At 43.4% G+C, this 15,430-nt stretch overlaps 1 protein-coding gene across 1 annotated transcript in view; it reads right to left on the bottom strand.

The window, feature by feature from the left end:
- Nucleotides 1-19: 19 nt before the first annotated feature.
- lmbr1 (limb development membrane protein 1) overlaps nt 20-15,430 on the bottom strand; it is a 33,835-nt gene continuing 18,424 nt past the window's right edge. Inside the window, exons 10-17 of the mRNA XM_071899297.2 lie at nt 14,557-14,646; nt 13,415-13,491; nt 12,817-12,894; nt 9,704-9,777; nt 9,353-9,443; nt 8,610-8,676; nt 3,831-3,992; nt 20-3,208 (exon numbers count right to left, since the gene is read on the bottom strand). Of these exons, the coding sequence (XP_071755398.1) occupies nt 3,123-3,208; nt 3,831-3,992; nt 8,610-8,676; nt 9,353-9,443; nt 9,704-9,777; nt 12,817-12,894; nt 13,415-13,491; nt 14,557-14,646 (725 nt within the window). The 3' untranslated portion in view covers nt 20-3,122. The remainder of the gene's footprint in view (nt 3,209-3,830; nt 3,993-8,609; nt 8,677-9,352; nt 9,444-9,703; nt 9,778-12,816; nt 12,895-13,414; nt 13,492-14,556; nt 14,647-15,430) is intronic.

The following is a 15,430-nucleotide window of genomic DNA, read 5'->3' as shown; positions in this document are numbered from 1 at the left end:
CAAATAATTTTTTCTACTTTTATTTGCAAACAAACCAACATCAAAAAGAACGGAACATACATATAGCAACCTCAGAAATGAACTGTAAAAAAATACATTCACAACAACATATGCCAACAATTACATGCAGAGACTGACTGACAGACAGACGGACAGACAGAAAAAAAAAGCTGCTTAACTTACAGTACAGGCCAACTCTCAACCTTTGAAACCCCACACAAGACAGAGATGTACTGTAAAGGCAACCAGAAGTGCTCGTCTGAATAGAAACGGGCCCTGTCAGTCCCCACCTCAGAGGCTACGGCGAAGAAGATGATTGTGATATTTTATTAGGGTTGTGGCGACCCGTGCGCCCCGCTGAAGAGAGCGCAAAACTTCCCTGCCAGATATCAAGGACCCCACCGAGTCCGATGTTACCACCGCCAGCAGCTGAGTGGGTATGGATGTTAGGAGTAGAGCACAACTATGAAGGAGCTCAGGAAAAAATCTACCATGGGTAAATTTAGTAATCGACTAAAACCAGCAGCTTTAGTTCATCCAGAGTAATTCATACAATTAAAATTTTTACTAGTATCTGCTTCACTTTGGGCCATCTAGATTTTTCCACAGTATCCAAATCGCTCAATACACACAGTAAATAGAACATCAGTTGGTACACCATGCACCAGAAAATCTACCAAACGTTGTTGCTAGCAAAGCGTTTGGCTTCAATGACATCTTCCAACATCACATTTAAATGAGGTGCTAAACGAGGCTTGTTGCCGTTATTTTGGAAAACTCACCATAACCACGTCGACCCAAACCAAAAACGTGGCCCTGCTTTTCTTTGGTTTTGGTATGGTAAGAATTGGTTTATGTAGACATACATTTCCTCTTTACAAAACATACTCGGGGGGCAATTTCCAGCTCATTGGAGAAGATGGCTTCAACATGAGTTTTTTGATTGAGAGTTAGCACTGCTGTGAATTTTACTTTCTATCCAGTCTTTGTAATATAACAACCAATGGCAGACAGCCCCTCCTTTTTTGAATAAAATCAATGTAAAACATTCCCTGTCCAAAGAAACAAAAGTTTCAAATGCATATATAATACAATTTTTCCTTTCTTCCTTTTCTATGTTGTCATCATCATGTCACATTAGTCACCATGAAAACACAATACATCTATATCACCATAAAAATAGCTGTACATTATTAGGGCCGTCAACTCTATCCTACCAAGTGCTCAGGTTTTTAAGGTAATGAATGAGCTTCAAAATGGAGTCCCCAGCCCCTCACTAACTGAGAGCTAGCTGTGGGAAAGAACAAGGTGACTACATTCATGGCAAAGAGAAGTATCTATGTCATATCTGGCCAGCTTTTGACTGCAAATTCAGATGATGTACAGGGGATCACAGTGGAATTGTCTACAGACTCGCAACGTGCATGTGTGCACGCACGCACACAAACACGCACAACGACACAGAACAAGAAACGACCTACACACTAAGCCTGCGAGACGCTCGTCCTATAAGGCATTAAAGGTGGTTCTGGAGACGGATAACATCACAGTCCAGAAGATTACGCAGCAACACAACAACATATGGGGCCCGAGTCACCAAGTCTTTGTACCAGCTGCAAGTTGCACATTTTTCCCTCATGCATTCCGTAAGACAGTTTCATGTTTGCATTAGTTTTAGGTAAATTCAACCATATGTACAAAAAAAGAGGTGCAAATTGCTTAGTGAGTCAGACCCTCAATGGGCTAAATGACAGCCCACCTATTTACATCCAAATAATGCAAAAGAGGTATGAAACATAATACATTATGTACATGTAAATACAGCATTTACAAAAAACATTTGACAAATTTTCTGTGCCCTGTGAATTTAAAATTGCGTAATAATTATTTTTGGGAAGATCAAAACTGTGATGACATTTTCTCACCATGTGCATAATAAAATCTTTAGCAAATACAACCACAGGATCAGCTCCGAATACACGAAAGCATTCTTCTCTTTGGAACCGATATGGACTCCTTTAAAAAGCCACTCTAGTTTCCCATCTGTAGAGTAGCCTAAGTCTAATCTAGAGCACCTAAAAAGAGTTCTTACCCTACTTCAAACAAAGTAATGACATCATCCATGAAGTTAAAGCGCACTTCAGTAAAGCCAAATAAAAGAACAAATGATAGCATGAGTGCTAAAATCAGAGGCCTATCAAGTAAGAAAAACAATGTAATTGCATACAATCTAAATTGTACTAATGCGGTGCTGTTATATGTATTGGCTGTGATGAGTGTGAATAAATGACTTCTTTCATGCTGCACAAATATCTTGCTATCTTCACATTTTGAGCTTAAATCAGAATCACAACTAAATAATGACAAACTGACGCCTTACCATATGCCTATATCAGTTCACATGACAACAGTGGAAGACCAGACAAGTACAGACCATGAATTGTGAACGCTCCATGTATGCCCGTGTATCACTGACACCAATTAACGTGGAGACACTGACATTAAAAATTACCTTTTGCCACTGACTGCAGTGTGGGGAGTCTAGTAACTATAGTGACTACAGAAGAGGAGGAGGTTGTGGAGGAAAAAAAAAACATAACCTTGTACCGCGATGTAAGACTTGAACAACAAGACGGACAGAAAACAGAACCTAGCTCTTCGGCCACCGCGGAAGGTGCATCGTTTCACCTGCTGAACCCCCTAGCTTTCGTCTAGTGCAGTGGCGAGGAGGCTGTAGAAGAATAACAGGTAGTGACGCTCGGGGTAGAGTTCCCCTGAAGCAAGAGATGGGTGGTTTAAAGTCACAGTCACGGTTGAGGTCAACATCAAGGTCACTGCAGTGATGCCAGTCTATTTCACTCCTCAGTCTCATCCCTGGCTCTGTCCCAGCTTCCAATCCGAGACGCAGAGGATGGAATGTCATGAAGCTAAATTGCTCTCAGCCTCCATTTGCAGCATCCGTCAGACACTGGCTGGGTTTATTAAGTCCCTTCCAATCCCTTTCACCTTTCAGCAGTCAGACAGGACTGTCAAAATCTCCCTTTGGCTGCGCTGAGGTGTGTGTGTGTGTGTGTCTGTGTGTGTGTGTGTGTGTGTGTGTGTGTGTTGATCTATCGTCCCTTTCACAGAGTTTTCTGATGCCCGTTGGCCGAGAGCTTCCCAGACTCAGGGTCCGTGGGGCTGTTTGACAGTTGCAATTTATCCAGACCTGGGCAGGGGGAGATAAGGGAGAGAAATCTCATTAAAAAAGCCTCAGACTTTCACTTAGACGGAGGTATTGATGTGCTTTTTTTCCCCTCAGTGCCTCTGTCTGACATTTTCTAACCCTATCCCACCCTGTGTATCAAACATCCAGGGCCTGTCACAACAAGCCTTTGAGACTAGCCGCATCCTCTCTGTCACATGTCAGTCCCACAGCACATTGGATCTTGCTGCAATTTCCTCCATTTTGTCACTCCAGGTCCTGGTGTCCGACATAAATAAACACTATCTCCCTTCAAAGCCACAGAGTAGGATTTTGCTGCCAGTGCTTCAGACCCAACCTTTGTGGATGCAAAAATAGGATGGAATTGGGTAGCCCAAGTTTTATTACTGGATACAGGGCTTATGAGATTGCTTTTTATTCTACAGGGGATCCAACATCTTAAAGGCAGCATTATTTGTCAGACATTGCAGGACATTGATGTCACTTCCACAATTAAAGAATACTTGATACGCTCAGGGATTACACACATGGAATTCTTCATACCTGCTGGTTGGAACCGACTATTTGCTAAAATGTGGACCTCGGGCCACATGAATCACACATAAATTGATAAACTGATAGTTACCTAAGGCCTTTAGGAGCTCTTCTCGAATCGCTGAGGTGAATTTTCTCACAAGACAGAGTGTTGTCACAACTGCAAACAGCATGTTGTATGAAAGGACAATGTAGAAGTTTCCCAGCCAATTAAATCTCCCAAAGTCTCCCAAGAGATCAAACCTGGTGATACCTGTGAAGGGCAGAGAGATCAGTCAGACAACCACGTATTGGGAAGCGTTTCGAACACACGGCTCAAGCAATACCTATTTATCATGACCATTGGGAACACAGCAATGCATGTGAGATGGGTGCAGATGTTGAGACTCAAAGAAACCTACATCATTACTCTCAGTTTGGCCTTCTGCGTTACGAGTTCCGCTGAAAAGGTGTGTCAAAGATTAATTTGCAGTAACTGAACTATGAAGCAAGAGGATTTCCCTTCAAAGTTCAAATCATTGCAAAATCCATAAAATAATCAAAATTTTCCAGAAGAAACTCCAGGTAAACAAAGGACGTTCGCTTTTCCAAGTTCCCCTTGACAAGACAAGTATTGTGTTCATAAGCAAAACCTCTTCCCTCCCAACAAAAGCATGGGGCTGCAGCGAATGGGCCAATTTAGGAATGTCTGCTCTGTCTGCAGTTGAGGCACTTCGAAAAGTGTCACTCTTCAATGGCCCATCTCTTTCAACAAGCAAGAAAGGCCAAACTGAAAGAAGGGCTTACATGCCAAAAACCATTTGATGTACATTGCAGGCAGAATCTCAGAACACGCCTGGCTGAAAATGGATGAAAACAAATCCTAAACAGCGTGACACTTTATGCAAATGACTTTAAGAACAGTTGACTTACTTTCTGGGTAAAGACCAACTCTGCAAGGATCATGCCCCTTTCTTTTCATAGGAAAAGTTTCTCTTTGTGGTCTCATCATATGGCTCGTTTTCTTAGCGTGCAAAACAAGGTGGTGCAAAAAAAGAAAGCCACGCCCAAGCCAAGACACCGCAGTCTTCAATGGAACCACAGTCACCTGTACACACATCCACCTGAGTCAACCACTGAGCTAACTACATATCTAATTCAAACAATAAACAAGCACAATCTTGTAGGTTTCCGCTGAGCCGAGGGCTTGTGCAATTCCTGGCAGATTTTGACCCCGTCAGTGATGGGAATCCTCCTTCTAAAAGCAGTCTGCACCTGATATTCCTGGGCAAGGAACCATAACTTTTCTTACTATGTTGTTACTTCTTAGCCATTAACTATGAACATGCCAAATAGCAATCTGACATCAAAACAAATAATCACATCTAAGTTTATGTATCTATGGTGTATTATATTTGATGGGGACAGACACAAACGCATCGACTTTGACTCTATATAAACAATCACCGATGCACATTAAAAATGTGCTGCATAGCTTCGGCTTATTTTCACCACTTGACCGTGTCTAGGTGAGCAGTATTGTGAGGACTCCTCCCGCTGGAATATGAAGGCGGGGTGTAACTAAGTATAGAAGCAAAGGCAGCATGCAGGTGGACTACGCCTCTCTCCCAGGACCTCCAGACAGAGACAAAGGAGTGGGTCTGACCCGCTACTGGAGGTTTCTCCTGCAGGCTCCTCTTAGCTCCATGCTGGGGACTCTGCTAGACCAATTTCAAATCGTCTGTCACAGCTGATCGCACGCTGCCTGGAAAGCCATCAACACCCTATTGTTTTCCTATTTATCCATTTTGCCCTGCCAATCCGGCTGCTGCTACATCCTACCAGAGCATTCCATAAGGACGGGCCAACTATACCATCCAGTAACAACACACAGAAATGTAGAGAGATAACTGGGCTTTCAACAACCTGATATGTATATTTGTATTTAAATCTATTATGGTGGTATAATGGTATTTCCACTATTATTCTTGCCTCTTTGCTGTAACACTCTTTCTTTTACATGCAATAAACAAAACATTCACCCAGGAAATTGCTGCATCAATATCTCAGTCTAAATACCAAACCAATCTTCAGTCATCTAGATCTAGAAATCATATTCAAATGTGGCATACTGCAAAAGCTCAAGTCTCTGGACGTTGCATATTTCTCCTGTAACATCTTCACAACCTCTGCTCGTCAATTAGATTGGGCAATCGATTCAGTGTCCGGAGAGATGTATTTACAGCCGCAGTAAGCAGTTTGCAAGCATCAAGAGCCTTTAACAAAATTGCCTGTGAAGAGACAGGGAGAGAGATGATGGAGACCCTAGTCGATACACCTTGCCACTGTGGTCAGACTAAATTCATTTCTAATGCCAAAGGTTTTGATCTTGGTTTGGTAATTTGAGAAAATCTAATTGGATGTAAAAAGATGCTTGGCATTTGAAATGTCAGAGGTAGCAGAGTTGAAGACATTAGCATGCTGCTGGCATCATTCATCAGTGCTACAGTGTATGGCATAGTCAGATAATTTTCTCTGTATGTGGGCCAAACTTAATATATTAGGCTAGCGGCATTGTGTCGCACCTAACTACACCTATTAACAGTTCTAAAATCACAAAAATGCATGGCCTCTCATGGCTTACTGCTTTTAAAAAAGGCAGTAACATACTGTTGTATTAAAAAAGAAAGAACACAAATGTTCAATACAAATTTTATTTTTTAACCAATTATAATTAAATATTATTACTCTGCCAAGCAATACAGCTTTTGAGCACTATAGCTAAATAAAGTGATAAAGCGTCACATGTGTACTAGCAGGAGTGGTGATTTTCAGTTAGCACATTAATGTTTAAATCAACTGTTGTGCTGTCATGGGTATGTGTTGATCAGGTATTTTACAATGGCTTAAGCCAATCAAAATGGAGGACCGGAACTATCCATTTTATAATATTTGCTATATCATAGCTCCACTTGGATCACAAGACTAAACAAAAGATAAAATTACATAAAACACTGTAAATAAGGTGGATCCATATCAATTACACATTCATAAGACATGGTATTGTGATTATACAAGTTGTCTCCATCTGCAACTATATACCCCCGCTGGTCAAGGATCAGTCTGAGAGGACTATTTCTCCTATGTGTCACTGTCATTATATTTCTTTGCTCCTCAATAAAGCAACACTTCAGACTGGCCCACTGACTCCTTTAAAAATGACTGTCAGGCTTTGTGGCCAATACATGAAAATGTCCCATTTCACTACCATTCACACCAGATCTGGGGCAGACCCTTGCATGCAAGTGTACTTCCTTAATCGTCACTTATCTATGGGCCGTCACCTTGTAATGTCATCAATGAAAGACATGTTTCCATTTGGTGTCCAACATGGCAAACAACATAACACTCCGGACATTGTTCTGGAAACATGCAAAGATGATTTTATCTACTCAATCACTATCACTCAGTCTCAAATTTGTAAACACCACCCTGATCTTGATTTCACGGGATCGACCGGTCAACCAACGTATTCCCGGATCACAAGTCCGGTGTGAAAATCACATATCATCCCCTTTCTCCCCCACATTTTCTGTCATTCTCTGCTGCATGCCATTTCATAAACAGAAATGACATTAAAAAATCTTTTAAAACCATTTCTTTGGAAATACAAGCTAGGGGCTGCAACATGTCCTCATCCAAACACCACAATATCTATGGAGATGGATATGGAATGAAAACACACACCAACTCTTATCTCTTTAGCACTTTCAAATACACACTTAGGGAGTGAACACAATTCCAAGGCTCTTTGGTCCATGTCTTTCTCGTGAAATAAAAACTTTTGTTACAGGTATCTTACCCCTGTCGGCACTCTAACCTCCCACTGGAGTCAGAGAGAAACAAGCTGAACTTCTGTCTCAACACCATTACTTTGTCCCACAAGCTTAAATAAAACTCCATGGCATCAGAAACACCCAGACTATGTGTGAAAAACTTAGGCCAGAGCAGCAGCTTTCCCCTTGGAGTCTCCAAAACAGCAGTCACCTATATGGCAACTGGTTTGCTAAGCTAGTAATGATATATTTATATGTATTTAGAGTTTTATGTAACACACCACTTGTCGCTACATTATTAAATTAGTTAAATAGAAATAGAATTTAATCCCCAGGTTTTTGCATTGTTGTATACAGTTCCCCACTCTTGTGTACAGTGTCTATCGTTTCCCGCACCGCACACACACACACACACACCTTTCACATCAGCGCACGAAACCCTTTCTTGTCTCTTAACATCTCACTTGGTCACAGACTCAACTCTCCACACGTCTTTTCTCTATCGCTGGGAGGCCTTTTCTCTTCAAATCTGTCTCATGCATTTATTCCTTTTCATCTATTCAGCGTCACAAAGCAGAACCTGTTGATATTTTGTAAAGCTCCCAATGAGTCACTGTATGCTCTCTCTGTCCCATTCTCCCACTCTGTAGGTCTCTCTCTCCCTCTCTCTCTCACACACACACACACACACACACACAGACGCACGGTAATGCTATTTGAACAGCTGTGCTCTGCACTCTGCATGTTTATTAGTGCCATTGTGATGGTGCTACTCCTGTCATTTTTACCCTTTCTCCCCGCACTCCTTTCTAAAATCACTATGGGAAACTATAGAAGAATTCAACTTGCTTCAACTTTAATGGTCTGGGGGGAAAGAGGAGGGGGGGCATTTACTCATTCTGGTCATTTGTGTTTAGGTTGTTATGACCCCTCTCTCAAACTTCAATTAAACCTACTTGTCACTTGAACATGTACTGTATGCATCCTGACTAGGTGTGAATCATTAAGTTTGCACACACATACACACACACACACACACACACACCTGAACTCACCCAGTGTTCTTGACATCACTGGCAGGGCTGAACTCAGCACCAAGATTGACACACAGCAACCGATGATCTACAAATCAGAACAGACAGGTTAATAATGGATTGCAAACAAGGTCCTGATCTCAAGTCACTCAAGCACATAACGTACAGTGGTTAATGGGGGGAAAAAAGTGGGAGACGTGGGAGGAAAAAGTACCTATAGTACCATTTAGTTTCAGCAGTGACATGCACATACACATACACATACATGTACTTGTGTGTGTGCGTGTACACTCCCCCACATACACACACCACTTGAGGTTAAATAGGTTCCACATATTGTACAATTAGTACCTCTGAAGTTGCTCATTACCAGGTTCTCCGCATTGTCCTTTCAAGTCCTTTCACTGAGGCGTCATGGCTAGTTAACAAGCCTCACCACTCCCAAACTCATTACCAATTGAATGGGTGCCACCGTGGGCCAAACAGAGCACACATCCTCCATCCCCCAAAACCCCGCTCTCCCTCTGATGTACAAGAAAAGAGCTTGCACCGCGTCTGTGTTTACGCAACCCACAAACAAATATTGGACAGATCAACTAAAGCCATTGAGGGGCCCAGAGGAACACGGCGTGGGGGGGAGAAGGGGGGGAGGGAGAAGCGGAGAGAGAGGAAAGAGATGAAACACAAGGGGTCCTAAATACATCAGTACCTTAGGACCACCAATCTCAGCGTCCCCACCCCCAGTCCTTCCACCCCATCTTTACCGTTGTCATGGTTGTGTCATCCTTGCTGGGAGTGAGGCCCTCAAAGACGCGCAGGCTGTAGAAGCCAACGACTGAGGACACCATCATGTAGCTGTTCAGCAAATCAATCAAGGACCAAAAACGGTTCTCTGCTGGGAGCAAAGCAGCTTCACAGAGACGTCTTTTTAAGTGTCCCGAGTTTGCACCTTTTCAGCTACGATAAAAGGTGACGAAACACCGGAACATGTCTTCCGGAAGGTGTCTGGCTGAACTATGCCCTGGGTAAACAAAGCTGGCTTGAGAATGTCGCTCTTGGCCGTGGAGCATGCGGCTGCAGCCACGGACAAAGCTTGGGGGTCACTGAAAGGATACAAAATGAGAATGATCTCCAGTACCGCCTGAGCCACGCCAAATGTGGACAACGAGGTGTTCCCAATGCCTCGATCCTGGAAGACGGGAGATACGAAGGGAAAAATGGGTTATTCAATATCATCATACATCAATCTTATATAAACACATCACAAATAAAAAAGAAAATGGGAAACGACAGCACTGCAGGCAATTCTGCACACACATGCAATTACAGAAATCCTGCAAAGTAAGTACTCAGTGCATGAAGAATTTCCCCACTTGAGACAGACAGAATCAAATTGGCTAAGTAATGAATGGAACAAGATGAAAGAGGCTCTTTTCAAATCACTGTCGATCATACAATATGTGAACAGGTGTTCAAACAAAAACGGCACATTGCTTACGGTAAGAAGAGTGTACAGGCTGAAAGCGTGCCAATAACATAAAAACAACAAAACAAATACTTCAGCAAACACACTAGGCGTTTTCCCCCCCTTAGCCCTTTTGAAACTGGAGCAGGAAAAAGACATACATCTACATACACCGCACATACCGAGCATCTGTGTTGTCAAATGATAAATATTTGCTTTTGTCGGACTTGGCACCAGCGCTGTTTAGAATAGCCATACTGTTATCAAAAGGATCAGTGTTCGGTATAGGGCATCTACAGTGCTATACGTTTATATCGGCAAGTAAGACGTAACCATTTCCACACAACACATATCACAGATGACGCTGGGTTGCTACTTTACAATGTATAGACATTGTTAATAGGAGGAGCAAAAGAGCAAGAGGAAAAAAAGGAAAGCCTGGCAGGTTGTTTCATGCCTTTTTATGCAACTGTCATCTGTGGGAGCTTACTGCAGAGCCACGCTGCAGAGCTCTTTCCCTCTCTTTCTCTCTCTCAGGGAATTAGCAGACAGCATCTGATGTCATTTATTAATGGAGGGAGGGAGGGCACGCATTAAGATTGTGTGTGCACCCGCGTACGCGTGTATGCGTGCGCGCGGGATAGCTAGCTTTCACATTACGCCTCCTTTCAACTCTCCTTTCCTTTTACTCCTTTTCATTCCAATGGCAGGAAGGGTGGTGGTGGAGGGTGTGTGTGTGTGTGTGTTTGTCGGGGGTGGGGGAAGGTGGGGGGTATTTGTGGGTCTGTGGAGGGGATTCGTCTTTGCTGCCTGCCGCGGCTAATTCAGCAGACGCACGGTTGGTGTTTGTTGCTTCTAGGATTAGCGCCTTGCAACACCTGTGCTGTGGGTGAGGTCGTCAGCTGGCACACACACACACACACACACACACACACACACACATACACACCCATGTCTCAATCCCCAACCATTCCCAGAGTCCTATCCTTTGCCACACTTTGATGTATGTAGGGTAATTTTAATGGTAGATAATAACCATCCAAATAATGATGGATTAGACACGTCTTTTTTCCTGTATTTCCTGTAGGTGCAAACTGACAGGAAGGAACAACGGGTCATCAGCCAAAAGTTCAGAGGTCATAGCAAAGGTCTGTGCGTAAGGGGAAGTTTGTAGGCACTGTTATGCAAGTGTGTGTGCGTATTTAGTGAGAAGAATATTGCAGTCCAGTCGCAGCTAATTGTCCACTTTACAAAATACAGTGTCAAGTGTGGTGGCTACCACAGAGAAGGGCCTGCAGTAACAATTTTATTGGTCCCTCTTAGTGCCTGTTCATCAAGCTGTAAAACACTGTGTCCTTTGACAGAGGCAGCTCCACTTCCCCACCTCCTCCTCCTCCTTTTCCCTGTTGTTTCTACAGCTCTCCTGCATCCTCCTCATCTCCATCCACCTGCTCCTCCTCCTCCCTGCTCTTTCTCTTCATCTCTCCTCCCTCCTCATCATCCTTCTCCACCTCCCTCCTCTGCTCTGTAAAGCTGAGTGGGGCACTGCTCAGTATGCTAAGGGCTGTGTTGGGATGCTTAGTAGGGAGGGAAGACAAACATTGACAGGGCACTTCCATTGTGCTCCCCTCCCACACCCCCCACCCACCCTCCATCAGCATATCGGGGCCTCATTTGACTTTCCCACAGTCTGAGTCTCCTTTCTCCGGCAGTACCTTGTCCAGTCCTTAACCCCCCGCTCTCTCTACTTCTTTACATCACTTTCTCCCCTCTGCCCTCTTCTCCCTCCCGCTACCCTTCACCCTCAGCTCTACTACAAAGTGCACAGACAGCGTATGTGTAACTGTCAGGGCATTGCTGTGCTGGAGGGTACAGATTTTGAGAGCTGGGGTGGGGGTAGGGGGGCAGCTAGATGGATATCATATCAGTATTGATCGTCTTTGAGGACAACACCCCCTACCCCCTCATTCCTCGTAGTGCTCTGAGATCAGAGGTGTGGCATCCATCCAGCTCAACAAACGCATAAACCATTTAGTGGGGCCACACTGTCAGAGAGGACAGCTTCAAGCTGCATGACAAGTGTAATTTGGGGGATTTTCTGCGACGCGTCATGCCAAAGAAAATATCCCTCCTCGATAAAATAATTGGAATGTCGAGGGCAGCTCAGTCAGTTGCCTGCGAGACGCGAAATGAAATGAGGGAGAAATAGGATACATTATGTTGCCCCCTCTCAGACAAGAATGCAACCGCAAACGCACACGCAGACACACACATGCAAGCACACGCACGCACGCACCTCTGTCACTGCAGATGAGATGAGATAAGGAGAGCTTAAAACACATTGCATGTTAGACAGAGATGAGAATCTCTGAGAGCCATTCCACACTCCGGCAGTCTGCCTCACAGTAAGAGCCCTTCACCTGGCCCAGCCTGCGCGTTGCAGCAGGGAGGAAAAGCAGCTTATTCACCCACCGTGGACTTCAGACACGTAGCTCGCTCATTTAATCTGCACACTGCTGTGAAATGACTTTCAATGAGCTTCCCAAACAAAAGCAGGGGGACGAGGTTGGGGCCTGATTAACATCTGGCCGGGCCTTTTCTTCCGACATGCACCTGAGCATATCCGGAATTTGATTTATGTCCCCGCCGGGAACATGGCAGGTCTGATAGGCAAGCTCATTTGCAGTTTACATTCTGGGCGTGTGTTTGTGTGTGTGGGGGTAAAAATGTGCTCCAGTTAGAGCGTTTGTCCAGTAGACTTACTGCGGATCCCTTGGGCATGGCAGTCTCATCCACTAGAAGGTAGAGAATATTCAATGCCACCATCAGAACTGAGATTGTCTACAGATAGAGAGGAGGAGAAACATTTGTTTACAAATGGTATAACTAATAAAAAAATCACACGCTATTGATCAAAAACCTCAGTGTATCAAGAATCACGATAAAATCAGATTGTGGGTGTTCCACTGATCCGCATACAGCATGGTAATGTGTAATAACCATCTTGTGATTGTACACTGTTGCAACATTTAGCCTCTCAAAACCTGAACAATGTGAGGGTTGTTTGATACACGTGCCGTGCTTCTCGCACGTGGCCTTCCAGCTTTATCTAAACATGATCATACAGCATAAATAGGATTCCCACACTATAATCTATCCAAAATCACAGTTGTTGTAGGTGGCTATTGAGCATTTTCTTAAACAGCCATTAAATAAAAGTACATCCCCACCCAGAAGCTTGGTATACAGTGAGAGGATGGGGCTTGTGGTGCACTGTGTTAGTCCCTATGGCCACCAGCCAGGCTGTATACGCCATGGGTAAACACTATGAGCTTAATGATAGGTCAGTCTCAGCACTCACCGTTCCTGTGAGCAGTATCAGCATCACCATGGGATACAGCAAGTTCTTCTCCCAGCCTGATGCTTTCTTTCTCCTCTCTGAGAAAGTGAGCAAAAAAGAGCAAGAGAATATTAAGGTCATTCATGTAAAGAAAGACAGAAGATTCAATCTCTGCAATCAATCATGAGGTAATCTCCATCTACACACCAGTTTCAAACATTGGTTAATTAATATATTGATCAAAGGCAGCTACTGAAACCTCAAGCCTTCAGGCTTTATTTATACAGTTTGTACAACTTGGTTCGGTAAAACATATCGTGAGTGTGTCTACCAAACACAATCTCCCCTCTCATCGCCAACCCCCGCTCCCCCCTCCAGGTAATATGGATTTCACAACCTTCATAAATTATGCTCTTCCTCTTTAATTAGTCACGCTTATCATTGCCTTAGTTAGTGAAAACAATAATAAAACCTACATAAAAAGAAACGCAACAAAATTAATATTATGATTTATATTTTTGCCTGGGTGAGGGGAAGACATACTAATAATGTGCCTCCTGAGCCACGTGAATCGATTTCAAGTTTATATCATCATTTTTCAAATCCCTCTTAATTCAATAGTACATCAATCATGTTTAAGGCCATTTGTACTTTGTTTTCTGTTATGGACATACAGTGCCCTGCCAGTGTGCATCTGACTGCCCTCAAGTCTTTGCCTCCTTGACTTTTTTTCTGTATTCCCAACCTTGCTAGCTCTCCCTGTTCTCGAAGCGCACCCTCCCCGCCTGCCCGAGAAGTTTGCCAAGTGCACTTTATATGCACCATCCTTCTAAATTAATGACATCACTAAAAGGCTGGCTACAATATAAAGTTTGCATCTTGTCCAATATCGTAAGTGCCTTTGTGCCCTCCCCCCCCACCCTGCTCCCCAAAAGGCTCAGGCATAGTGTGCACACTGCACCTCATTTATAATATCCTAAAATGAATGGAAAATTATCAGGCAGTTTTGGTCCAAGTCCAAATTAAGAAATTAAGGCAGAGGGGGAGAAAGGGCCTGCCTGTCAGCAATATCTAAAAAGCAAACTTCTTGGCATATATTTCGATGGCGATTCAAGGTCCTAAGAGAAAATATATCAGGCCTGTCACATAATACAAATACTTACCCAATTTATTTCTCTGATTCCTAATGTTGTCCAGTTCTTTGTTCAGTTGGTGAACAGAGCCTCCCCGAGTATAGGCGTGTGAGGATGATCCTGCAGAAATAAATCATTGAAATGTCTTATCCAGTGTTTTACTTTCAGTGACATGATCAGTTGTTGTCTTAACACTTAACAAACTCAAGTACCACTTATTTGCCTAACATGTGCCAGACATCTGCCAGACCACCTTCAGAAGCATGTTGATTCAGTTGGAAAACATTATCAAAATATCATCATGAGAGCAAAATATCTCATGTTCACTACAAGTGTATCCCAATCATTGTGGTGGTTATATCTCCAGTATTTTCAGTCATCTTTCATATGTCAAATACTTTTTCAGGAAAAGTGGAAGATGCTGTCCTAATGCTACAATTAAGAGCATGTTAACTTCTCACTGTATTTGTCTTACCTCAGCATATGGCATTTGACTTATCTTTATTAAGAAATCCCATCAAAACAGGTAATCCTGCTCAGAACATAACAATGTGATCTCAAACAAGTAAAAATAATCTCCTGTGTCAGGAGCTGTCTAGCACATGCCACAACTGGTTGAGCGGGTTGGAGAAGACAGCAAGGGATTCTCCAGGAAAACCACAAGGCCAGCTCATTTAAGGCTAATTTATCTGTTTTACTCTGTTTTCCTTCCAGCCTTGACGCACTAGTGTAGAGGCCCCTCAGAGCCAAAGTGGAAGAGTATCCATTTGCATCCCCTGGGGTGATTGGCAGATCAAGACCAATTAGTTCAGTGTTACACCGTTACTAGCGTGCAATAAAAATACCATCTTTCATCTTTGTTACAGGAGTGAAGGACCAATCACTTTGATCAAACCTTTCTCTC

Source organism: Centroberyx gerrardi, chromosome 22 (assembly GCF_048128805.1).
Source record: "Centroberyx gerrardi isolate f3 chromosome 22, fCenGer3.hap1.cur.20231027, whole genome shotgun sequence".
Taxonomy (NCBI): Eukaryota; Metazoa; Chordata; class Actinopteri; order Beryciformes; family Berycidae; genus Centroberyx; species Centroberyx gerrardi.
Note: the sequence above shows the minus strand (reverse complement) of the source record. Positions and strands in the feature narration are given on the sequence as shown.